This window comes from Patagioenas fasciata, chromosome 19 (genome assembly GCF_037038585.1).
Source record: "Patagioenas fasciata isolate bPatFas1 chromosome 19, bPatFas1.hap1, whole genome shotgun sequence".
Lineage (NCBI taxonomy): Eukaryota > Metazoa > Chordata > Aves > Columbiformes > Columbidae > Patagioenas > Patagioenas fasciata.
The window spans coordinates 9,813,664-9,826,469 of record NC_092538.1 but is presented as its reverse complement, the minus strand read 5'-3'; the positions used below and the strand labels follow the sequence as shown (position 1 = coordinate 9,826,469).

General features: G+C 41.9%; 1 protein-coding gene across 6 annotated transcripts in view; it reads right to left on the bottom strand.

The window, feature by feature from the left end:
• Positions 1–296: 296 nt before the first annotated feature.
• Positions 297–12,806, bottom strand: part of SPECC1 (sperm antigen with calponin homology and coiled-coil domains 1) — an 80,797-nt gene continuing 68,287 nt past the window's right edge. For 5 of the 6 annotated variants that reach the window (XM_065852820.2, XM_071817152.1, XM_065852819.2 and 2 more), the window contains 3 exons: positions 6,934–7,050; positions 6,189–6,248; positions 297–5,288 (listed from right to left, as the gene is read on the bottom strand). In XM_065852820.2, coding sequence (XP_065708892.1) covers positions 5,199–5,288; positions 6,189–6,248; positions 6,934–7,050 — 267 coding nt within the window. In that variant the 3' untranslated portion in view covers positions 297–5,198. Of the gene's footprint in view, positions 5,289–6,188; positions 6,249–6,933; positions 7,051–7,709; positions 7,875–12,806 lie in introns of those variants that run through there. The other variant, XR_011741980.1, reaches the window with a different exon arrangement.

Sequence of the window (12,806 nt, the reverse complement as noted above, 5' to 3'; positions counted from 1 at the left end):
GCAAAGTACTTTGGATTATGTAAATGAGAACTTTTTCCATTTAGGGTTCATCTACCCAACTGGACACAAACATACCTGGGAGGCTTGAAGAGATTTAAATGGTCATGTCTTATTTTTGTTTTCTTTACTGACTCGGTGATTGTTCTGGTATTGCCACTACTGTCAGGACATAAAAGCAGCCTCTGTGAAAAGCATTCCGGAATTTGATTTCAGCATCTTTGGAAGCTTCTGCTTCCCAGAAGACTGCAGAAAAATCCATCTTTTTTATGTAGATAATGGAACCATTGCAACAAATATCAGAAACAGAAAAAAAGATTTATTAGAAATATTACACAGATTTTTGCATCATACATTTTAATAATGTTAATCCTTAAATATTAGCATGTCCAAATCTGGCAATGCCTAGTATATACATTCTAATGTGCTCTTTGTATAAATTAGATTACGATGTAACATCTGTACCCAATAGAGAAAGCTAAAAGTACTTGACTGTTAGAGATCATTATCCCATACAACAAACTCAAGCCTGAACCAATAATCAATAAAAACATTGTGTCCAGCACTGCCCAGTGGAACTTGGCACACGTGCAAGTCAAAAACGTAGAGACCATCCATCGAGAAAAATGTTAACTGCAGTTCAGTTACAAGCTGGATTCTACACCTTATTGGTGGGTGAGTCTAAATGGCACTGGAGTTGGTACAAACCATTAGTCTAGCATAGTAGAAGTTATTGCTGGGTTTAAAAATGTCTTAATGCTCAGTGCCCTGAGTCTTTTTAGGCAAAAAGCCCTCTTCTGACAGGGAAATGCATAATTTCAACCCGTACAGACTCTGCCTTCTATCAGAAACATGAGGCACAGCTTTGCAAACCGCTGGCCCTATCAGATACTTCCTGCTGGAGGACCCCGTACCGTAAGCACAGAGAGGAGGGAGGTACGAAAAACCTACAACTGGATGAGCCAGTGCTCATGTCTCCATTGCCAAGGAAGGGGGAAAAGAAAGTCAGTGAAGCCAAAAAGCAGGTTTTGAAGAGTTCCAGGTCAGGAATCCAACATGGAAGAACCAGTCATTTTGCCAATGTGCGCTTATTTGGTTTGGGCAGAAAACTTGCACAGAACCAGTTGCACGTACAAAAGAAGAAAAATCAGAGAGAAAACCTGTAAAAAAGTGCTTCAAATTACAAAACAAAAATGTCTCAACTGACAGGAAGCCAAAGAATCTCCATAAGGCATAAACCAGCCTGCCAAGTATGGCTGCAGCACAGGAAGAGCCAGGAAATCCTTGTCCCCTTTGTATTCCCATGGGTGTCCCGGGCACAGGAAGGGGACCCTGGAGAGGCAGCGAGCTCTGTGCTCTTCCCTCCTCAGCTTCTGAGATCCCCCCAGGCTGCACTCTGGAGAGAAATGTCACTCCAGACAGTCAGGAAGGACTCTCAAGCTCTTTGCTGTCCACAAAGGCCCACATACACATGTCCCATATACACCCCTCTCCTCACACACCAGTCTTCCGCTCCATTTCATTCTGTACCTTCAGAAACAGCTCAGCAGCCTTTCTAAAAGAAAAACTCTTCTTAGAGGGCCGACCCTGGGCTCGTTTCTCAACTCCTCTGTACCTTCCCAAGCCATGAAACAATTTGTACCTTCTGCGACTCCCCAGAAAGTCTGGAAGCCAGTCTGTATACTTTTCACACTCCAATCTCCTAGCAGCTATAGTGCAACAGTCACCAGACGCGATACCTCTCCATGGAAATCCACCGAAATCCCCGTCCTGACCATCCTTCTCACGTGCTCATCCAAAATCAGCTATTTGGTTTCCTGTAGTCTGACAGACTACACACATACGATCATATGCAGGTATGTTTGAGAGTGACTGTATATTTAGGGAGCATTTAGTGACATGTGGAAGAGATTTCATCTGCCTGCGTCAGGGAAAGACCTGGCACTCCTAAGAGGCAAAATGAGGAAGGATTGAGGCAGTTTAGGCAAACTCTTACTGATACAACACATTACACCATCCATGTCTCATTTTAAAGGCAGCCTGAATTTGATTTTGCAGTTAAAATTTAAGATGTTTTACATGGGCCTGTAGATTTTCTGAAAATCAGGTGGGTCTGCAGAATCCTGTGTGGGACAAATTCAAGCTTTAAGGCAGAATGAAAAAACAACAGTAATTTCTGAACATCCATGTCTAGAAATGTAACTGTGCAACTTTCAAAAGAAAAGTATATGCAATATTGTAACAGTTAAATGAACAAATAATATACTTAATCTCAAAAAATAATCTAGAGGAGCATCTCTCAGTCTCAAAGTATCAGCATTTCAAAATGAGATGTTTCGCAGGTTTGACGACTGGAAAGTACCACTGAGCAAATGGTGAAACTGAATACCTCCTGTCAGACAGCTCTTTGTTCTAATTCCTAGACAGGAAATTTCAAAAAATATACCATTAAAATTGGGTAGAATTAATGTTTGGTCTATGCTAATGGGGGGCACGGGAGAAAAAGCCACATAGAGATGACGGAAACATGGCTTTGCAAAAATAATCTTAAAAAAGCCCTGCTTGATCAAATAGAATGATTTGTAAGGTTAGAGTTAGCCTTGGAGAAACAGATTAGAATAAATGTCAGAACAGTCCTTGAAGCAAATGATCCTGGCATGCTAGATAACATATGTATTGAGTGTGCATCTAACAGTCACATGGAACACACACTTGCAGTGGCCAGAGGGTTAAGATTATAAATTCTCTTTTAGACCAACTGGAGCACTCGGACTTTGAAATGTTTATCAGACACTGGGAATTCAAATAGTTTTCATCCCTGCAAATGCCCGATCCAAAGCCCGCTGAGAAACATGGAATTTTCTGCATTGACTTCACTCGCCTTTGAACTACAGCCCCTTGGAGAGAACGGGGATCTCTGCCAAGGGATTCCTCAAGGGAGAAGCGCCGGCTGCATCCACCACAGCCCCGCAGCGCGGCCGCCTTCCTGAATGAACTCTGCTTAGCAGCTCTTCTCTTCCATCTTATCACGTAACGGGAGGCTCATATCTGAGAACACTTAGAGCAGCTCATCCTCTGTTCTCTAGGGACGGCGGAGTGTATGCTGAAAAATACTGGAGAGTTAACTTGATCTAGAAAGTATTCTCCCGCAAAGAAATAACTGAATAGCATTTACAATGGCTTTCTCACAGGACAGGATGACACAGAGTGCAAGGACACTTCAAGTGTGTGCCGCTGTCCCTTTCTATCACACAGACTCTCAAACGATTGGAATCAGACTTTCTTGGGGGTGAAGGAATAGAATAAGAGTCAGACTAAAACTATGACCAAGTGATGCTTTTCTTCTCCTGAAAAAAAAGGCACACACTGCATTGCTCCAACCTCCTTTCCATTCAATACACTCACTGACCTTGGCCACCGTCATCCACCCCTTAATCCTTTATTTTGCCAAAAAAAAGAGCAAAATCTGAAATAAGTTGTTTACTAATTAAATAGCACTACAACCAACCAACCAAAACACAACAACAAACCCAAACAACAAAACAAACAACAAAGCACTGTGGGGAAGCCAGAGGCTGAGATCAGACACCTGCAAAGCCCCAGAAAACCTGGAACCAAGTTTCTTCTGTGGAATCACTTGTTTCTATTTCATGAGCCTTTTTTATAGGAGTTGAGAGCAGTGAGCACACACTATTATCTTCTGTAAGACAAAAATGATCCCTAGCTCCCTATGATTAACATTCACAAAGCATCAGATCTGCTCACAAGGTTAAACATGCCAACTAAACAACAACTTCTTTCCACCAGCATAATCTAAAGCAGCTCGGCAGCCTTCTATGAGGCCCTGTACAAAGCACGCTCGCCAAGACCTGCTCCTAGAACAAATTAAGCAGCCTGTTCGATCCTGCAATCCTTGGAAACAAACAGAAATTTAACTTCATGAGTTGAAATAAGAGAAATGGTATAATGGAAATTAAACAATGTATTTCAGACATTTTACTAACAGTATTATCGAGCTGGAAAGCTGTTCTCTGGCGCCTTAGGGATTTCTGAGACACAGAGAGGGGTTCCAGTTACATTCTCTGCAACTTGCGAAGTTGCAACTTTCATTGGTACTAATATATTACTGCGTTTCTTTACAGGGTAACATCACTTCCAAGCACGTAACAGTGCACTGTGGACTACATTTTATTGGGCATGACACAGGCTGTCTCAAGATCTGTGCCTCTACACAGCAATTATGTATCTGATTATACAGGATCAACAGGGAAGAAGTTAATCCACAAAAATATGAACTACTGAGATGTCACCATATTGCTTAGAGTCACCACCTGATTACCGGCATCTTGCAAACTAAAGCTAGTAACTTGCATTTGCAAAATTCCTGTGATAACTGTGCCTGCACAGTCAGCTGGGAAACCAAGCTCTGGCTTCCCATAATAATCAAGTAAGAAAGTTGTAGAAATAAAGCTATTTTTCCTCAAGGAGATGACTTCTGTTTGATCTGAAATGGAGTCCCAGCACCTAACAGCATCTTTTAGAGTTCGTTCATGCACTGGTGATGGAACAGAGTGTGGTTTCCAAGTTACAAATGATCCCATTGTTATCCTGCTGGTTAAGCTATGACAAGCAAACGAGAAAAGTTATTGGGTCAGGTGTGTGAGAGTAACTCAGGTTAAGGTTCTACACACTTATGTGCATGTGTTCAATGTCTTATAAAATACATGTAGGCAAGAAAACAACAAGTATTTGGGATGAGTTAAGCATGTTTTGGCAAGAAGAGCATTTTTGTGAGCTTTTGGATTGATATTAATCTCCCAGTCTCCCTTGAGTGCCAGCATAGTCCACATTGATTTAGAACTTCATCTTGTAGCAGGTCTCTTGGTGGTGGAGTCTGGATTGAGGCAAACACTGCTTAGTACAAGGGATCCTCTTCAGAAATATCCCACGTGTGTTTGAAAATGCTTTGCAATTTCCACACGGGAATAAAATTACAGATTAATTTGGTTTGTATAGATGGGCAATGCATATTTATTTGGTTGCAGTCCCACATTCAATTCAAATTATGGATACGCTTTCTTTCAAACTAAAGAGCTTAGGTTGGCTGTGGAAGAGGAGCAAGGGGGTTTTTAAAGTGATCGAGTGCATCTGTAGCATTCTTTGTTCTCTTCCCCACTTCTGTCCACCTCTTGCTCTGCATCTCAGGTCTCAAAGTACTTGTAAATCTGGGCGACGTACTGCATCACGCTCTGCCAGTCTGGCCGGTCTGTGTACATCATCTCGCTGAGCTCCTGCAGAGGACAGACACACGGTCGAAATTTAGTCAAGCACCAGCACTGGGAACATCACTGGGTGCTCTGAGTAGCTGTGGCTATTGAACACTACTTCTGCTTCCGTTCCAGAGCTCCTTAAAAACACGCACAATATAAAAGTCCACGGGAATGATCTACTGGCCTAGTGCAATTCTGAAACTCATTAACAGACTAGCTAAATGGCCATATGCATTTTACATCCTGAAAAGATTTCTTCTATCTACAAAGATCAATTCTCTATATAACTTCATTTTATTAAAATTCCTGCCTCTTTGCGTGTCTTCAGTTCTGTATTTAGCTCACAAACCTTGTAATATTTTTCTTTCATATCAAACTCCTCTTCCTTGTCATCATATTGTTGATTTTAGAAAATGCTTTTTAAACATTTTAACAAGCAAATTATTCTTCTGTTTCTCAAAATGTTAAAACAAAAGGAAAGAAAATAGTCTAATATGAACATCTACCCAAGAAGATCGGAATCACCTGGAATAGGCTTCCAAGATGAGGACGTAATCAATACTCTCATTTCAATACCAGGTGACCTCCAGAAGTTCCTTCAAATTATATTAATTCTGTGATTCCACAAATTTCTTCTGGAAGTTCTCCTAACACTATGAACTTCCAGAGATGGTGGTGCTGCCTCTCCTAGCACTACATGAACATTTTCACAGAATCATTTGGGTGGAAGAGACCCTCAAGATCATCAATTCCAACCATTAACCCACCCCTGGCACTAACCCATGTCCCTGAGAACCTCATCTCTGCGTCTGTTCAACCCCTCCAGGGATGGTGAATCCACCACTGACTGGCCACATGGCAACAAAGGCTTTGGAATGGTGTTTGCAGTAAATCTTCTCATGCTAAAAGCAGGTAACTCACCAGGCTGGGTTTGATGCCTATGCTTTCAGCAGCTTGAAATGCTAACAGCAGATTTCTCTTCTGTAAAAATAACACAAAGGTTCAAAAGGATTATAATGAAAATTTGATTCCTGAACCCTACCTTGCACCTGGTTAATCATTAAGTTTAAATGAGCAGATATATTTGAAAACCGAAAAAGACAAGATTCAATACTTTCACAGAGACACTATTTTGTATTAGTAAGGTATACTACAAGTTCTTTATCTTTGATCAGCTTGCCTACTTTTGCCCAAGCTATAACCCTCTGTTTTAGACAGTTTTTTGTGAAACTGATTACAACTGGGCAAAAAAAAAAAAAAACAAAAAGCCCATTGAGTTTGTCTTTATGGAGTGAAAAGTTTTTGAAGATGCATTAACCAACATAGAAGGCCCTCCTATAGACAGTATAATTCTCATTGTAATAAATACTAGCTGTCTGAAGTAAAACTAGTAAATCCACTCACTGAACTCAGGCATCTTATCACTAATTCTTTATCCAGTGGTCCCTGCATTTCCTCTCTGGGAGCTCACTGGTGTTTTCCTTCCCGTTTTCATCCAGTTTGCTTTGTAAGCTCTCAACTGATACTTGTCTTTTACTGTTGCTCCCATCTACTTATTCTGTATGAAGATCTTGCAACACCTTGTTTCCACCACACATCCATCAAAACAAATAATGTTCACTGTGAATTCTGCAGAGTGTGTAGGAGTAGGTACAACAAAACTTACTTTATCCTGGCTGTTGAGCTCCTGGTAAGGAATATGTGCAGGTAAATATGTGTGCAGGAGAGCACAAAAGGCCAGGCCATCACTCCAGCTGCTGCTGAAGTTGGTAATATCAATATTCTGTAATAGAAAACAGGAATCATCCCTGAACAGTGCTACACAACAACAATCTATGAACAGTAGTTCTTACGCAGTCATGAAACAAAACCTCAACGTATTAAAGGAACATAGGTTTACATTCTCCATTCTCATCTTGTTTTTCATATGAAATCAAAAGACACCAAGTAGGATGGCAAGTTTCAAAGTCCTGGATAGGGGATTATTAAGGAATTAAATGCTTTTCACAGCAAGACCCAAACAGAGAGGCTTTCCAGTGCTTTCTAGAAGGTGAGAAACACCACGTGCAGCACGTGCTGCAGCTGCAGTTTTCCCATGCTGGCAAGAGGAAGGACTCTGTCTTGTCCCTTTCAGTTACAGAATGGCAGAAATATGATTTCTCCAGCACCTACAACAGAAGTCACTGATATTTTAAACTGGTGTTTTGTAACTGATTTCATGCTTCCTTGTCTCAGGATGTGTAACAGAGGGATGGTTTTACAGAACCATGAAGCAGTGTAATTAGTGTATTTGACCACTGTTATCCTTCTGGTATTACACAGCAGATACATGCTTTAATGAGAATATGTAATTAATTATGATTTGATTCAGCCCCTTATCAAGAGGGATATCAAACTGATGAAATACTAACATATTCCTCAAGCCCTAAATAATGTGCTTACTTGTATGTGACAGGGAGGCTCACACTTGGCACCAGCCCCAACTGAATGGGCAGCTTTCCCAGAGCTGGGCAGATGTGCCTGGTGTGCAGGCATTTGCACGAATCCATGTCTGCATTCTCATGTTCTTTATCAATGCAGCATCTTTCATCTGCACATCACAGAGCACTTAACAAAAGGTAGATAAAGAATGGGAAGTCAGGGATACAGAATTTCACCATCTACCCTAATTCACAAAATAAGTAGCTGAAAACAGAGGTCTCCTGATGCTCACTCTTCTGTTTAGTCACCAACAAATAAAGGCGGTTGCATCACTTGTAACAAGTATGATACAAGATCTTTACAGAACAGAAACAAATAGAAACCTTTAAACCTTGTCTTCACGTGTTTCCTAACAATTACAAGGCTGCACTTGCTTGAGGAAGGAAAGTTTCAGGGTTCATGAATATATTAATAAACATCGAACCAAACCCTAGAGCTGAGCCATTAATACAAAAATCTGATTTGTCTGTAGCAACACTCCCACCACTGCCAGCTCCAACAGGAGGACAGTGAAAGGGAAACACTTTGAAAGGAATAGTTTAATACGGTTAGGAGTTTAAATGGCTAAAAACCATCTTCCTTCCCCTTGTTGCTAGGCGGTGGGATTCTTCTCTGCAGGTCACAGAACTTATTACAAGAGTGCACTCAGGTACACAGAGGAAACCCAGTTTCCCTACTCATGACAACTGAAGGGCTTTTTAATTATTTACCGGCTAGACTGAAGTCCAGAACATACTCAACAGGTGGATTACAGTGATTAGAAAAACAGAAACTGACTTTTAAAAATCAGCCCATCCGTAAAGAACTCCTTTAAAATACAAAGATTGCAGGGGGTGCAGGGTGCACTTGGGTTTCTTCACACGGATGCTCTGGCCACATGCAGCTGTAGTTTAACACATGCTTGTGGCCCAGGTGTGATTCTGTGAACACACTGACCTTCCTAACGCCCTTGTTTGCGCTGACCGTACCAGCACACTGAAGAATCCTCATGGCTGAGTTTTGCCACCGGAATAGCAGTTGTAGTTCCAATTACCAGCTGAAAACAAACAGTGAACTGAGTGGTATTGCCTAGAAAAGTAACTCCCAGAGCACAGAAGGCTGCAGGAAATGCTGGTGTTGCACCATCTGTCCCACTGCAGCAGGTGTGGAGCTGCCCTCAAATCATCCTCACCAGCCATGTCTTCCTGGCTGCTGAACCCCAACTCAGACTCTGTCACTTCGTTTTCTTTATTTAGCTATTTTCCGGTTTCTTTCAAGATTCCCCCGAAGACAAAGCTTTGACTCTCATACAAAAGCTAATACAGACGCACTAAAAGCCAGACAGGAAGTACTTTAGCATATGTTCTTCACTTACAATGCCTCGCTGATTAGTTGTCCAACCTGGACTTTGTCCAGTTAGACAGGATTTCAGATTAGCAATAAATGTCCATAACCAAACATGACTCAAATTGAAGCAGTACAGAGTATTTCAGGTTAAAACACTCTGGCTGTAATAAATGTACAAACCTAATGGGCTCAGAAAGCAGGCCATCAGCAGCAGACATTACCGCACCAGCCACCTCATTCTGGTTTGCTCTATTAACATCTGTCAACAGAGATAAAAGAAAAGCGACGTAGTGGCTGAATACCATTACAAGAAAAAAATCTTTTGCTCTGAAAGCTGCCTTGGCTTTGTCTGATCCATAAAGTCGCACCGTGAAAGTCCAAGTTTGTGTTATGGAATTGTCTGAAGCGGAATTACTCTGCTTTCTTGGTGTTTCAAACAAATTACTATTTATCAATCTGCAGTTAGTGGGAAAGGACTGACTGCCAAATGACAGAAGTGTTTTTACTGAGGCCAATATACTTTATCAGCAAATAGCCTACTACCAAATGCCAATATTCTCATTTTATATTGTGTGATAGAAATGGAAAATGGAGGTTGTCCCCCTACTCTGCCAAAGGCCATGGAAACAGGAACAAGCAAAGCCTTAGTTAAGCAACAGGACTAGACAAGCAGACAAGTCATGTTTGTGTAGGAACATTACACCCTACCCTTATTTTCATGATGCTCTTATGAGAGAGACACATGAGATACAAAACTCTTCCTTCCTACGGTATTTCACCAGCCCAGCATCAGTTTGGTAATTTTACTCAACTTCGTAGTTTTAACTATACTTTGACTCTTCTCCTCCTCCCATCTATGTAATAATACCTAGAGATAAGAAGTGCTAATGCCTACAATAAAATCAGAACCAGGTCCAGAAATCCTCAACATCTGCAACAGCACTGTCCAGCCAGCCATCTTTAGTAATTCTTGGATCCAAGTCTTGCAAACAAGTGAAAAAAAATTCCAAACAATGTTTAGAGAGCAAATGTATTATCTATTATACTAATGCAAGTCATTAACCTCAGCCTCCCACCCCAGGACCAGGACCTTTGCTTGCAGATAACAGAGCGCTCCGAGAGCCACGGTAAAGACACACAGGGAAATCTGTGTGATCTGTTCTCACTAAAAACAATTTCTTGTTTGTCTGAGGAAAAAACAACCACCCTATTAGATTTCACTAAATCTTTCACTCCAATTCTTCAGCAAAAAGCAACAATGACATCATACAATCTTCATTACAGCCCGAGTAGGTTAAAATACTGACACAAGATATTCCCGCTATGTAGATGTTACTGTGGCTGCAGCAATGGCTCTCTGAGTCATAATTTTCTTTATAAGACCCAGAATCATAAATTATAGACGTGAATCAGTTTGAAGCTAGCCTGGAACTCTGTAGAAGACATGACCTTAGCATCATCCTCCCCGCTTCAGCATCCAACCTGCCCTCCTGCCTCTCAGAAGTCACTGGTACAGAATGGCACACTGGGAACACCCCAGAGGGGCTAATTATTGAGGTTCAGCCCATGCGGAATATAAACTTAAATACTAAAACCAGAACTAGTTAACATGACTACATTTAATAAACCAAAGGGAATTGCTCTCTGCAGTCCAGCTTTCTGCAGTCCTTCCTCCTTATCACAAACCAGGGACCCACATCTTCCCCACAGACTAAAAGCCACACAGCTCAGTGCTTTTATGTGGTTATATTTAGACATGTTTCTGAGCAGGAACCACCTTTTCATGAGCCACAACCCTGTGAATCTGAACCCTGACCTTTCTTATGCAAAATTTGACCAAGGTACCTTGAAGGGCAACTCCCAAAGGCTCCCGCCATCCACCAATCGTTACCAAGAGCTGCATGAAACTGCAAATTGAATTTGGATCCATTACACCCTAATAGGTGAAGAACGTGTTAGTGAGCTTCAGCCCAAGAGCTTTTGTCAAAGGATGCATGTGAGCTTTGAGCTCTGGATAGGCAAGTTCCGAAGAAGCAACACAAGTGAAGAAGGGCTGCTTTGAGCAAACAAACCACTCCAGATCATCTAAAACGCTCCAGCAAAGATATGAAACATGTGGGCAATCTACTGGAAATATGGGTGAATTGGAAGTGTGGTCGGGTCCAGTTAACAGGGATGAAAGGCATGAATGCCTAAAATTAAAGACTGCCTGGATTCTTCTGTAATTACAGGGTGCAGCCAGATGACTTGGACGATTGCACACAGCTATTTTCAATGGGTAGCTGCAAATCTAAAGTGATCTGCGTATCACATTCAGTCAATCTACTACCAGGAGCCTTTCTGAATTCTCTTACAATTTTTTTTTTCTCCAACATGGAATACACAATAAAGCAATGCCTCTTGATTACCAATATCCAGAATAACTTGTGGAACAGCAATACTGCTTATCGTATAGAGATTAAGTGGCTAGCCAAGATTGGGAAAGAAGCCAACTGATCTTCTACCCTCCAGGCTGTATTAATATCCCTAGTTCAAATGGTTCAGGCAGCTGCAGTCTCCATAAGACTGCAATGTTTCTACCAGCCATGTCAGTAAGTCATGCATCTTAGTGCCAATTACACTTGTATGAGGAGAGAATTACATGTAAAGAGAGAGAGTGTATAATGCTGAGTTCACAGTGAGATGGCTTTTCATTACACAAACATCCAGGGCAAACAAGAGCTGGTATATGCAGAAGCAATTTTATGGGTATCTCTGGGCCATTTCAGAGATGAGGTAATGGTGACAAAAGATAAATATCAGGTGTGACAGATACCTCTGTAATTCACACCACTGTCACATGCAGTGAGTGGGTAAAATGAGTGTTAGTTGTATCTGGAGATGGAGAGATGGATTACACAGCAAGACCAGGAACTAACTAGTTCTCATTGTAATAACGCCGTAAGACTTTGATGATGTCTTATTTTTGCTATGCATCTCTTTCAGCATGAATTACTTTTGTTATGCTCACCTGCTGAAAGCCAACTCCCTGCTTGCTGCACCACTAACACTTCCATCAGCTTTCTCACCAACTCATCTAAATGACATCACCGCTGAGCACCACAGAGGAGAAACAGGCTGGGCTGTGTTCCTTCATTCCCGAGGCTGCAGGAGCGGAGATGCAGCAGCGCAGCTCCAAGGACCACACAGATGCTCTGGGGAAGGAGGGAGGGAGAGAGGGGGAGGAACCACCTCCCTCTGCGTCCAAGACAGCAGCTCAGCTGCTTCCTGCCCAGAGCCCTGGCACAGAATCACTAATGAGCACACTGGCTGCTCCCACAGCTATTTCTAATTATCTGTATTGGGAGTTCAGCCATTAGCTATGTCCTGGAATTCCTGGGCGGAGGGGCAGGCTGCAGCAGGCTCACGGTAAAGGATGGAGAGAAGGTGGGGTGAGGTCTGGACAGCAAAGGATATTGATGGAAAAGGCAGCAGGGCTGAGCTCTCTCCCAGTTAAATTCAGAGTCTGGAGATGTTCCAGCTGGTGACCAATCAATTCAGTGTTTTCCCCAATTGTCATTGCATCCAGGCAACACAAGGAAAAAGTCTTGGACTTTGGGATGGACAGAATGTAAATGCTATTTTTAAAGTTACCCAGCAGGATAGAAAGTTACACATGAGAGAGCTGCATGGGCGTTCATTTTATCCCTCCAATCAAGAGACCTGTATTTGTTTACAGGATAAAGCTCTTTA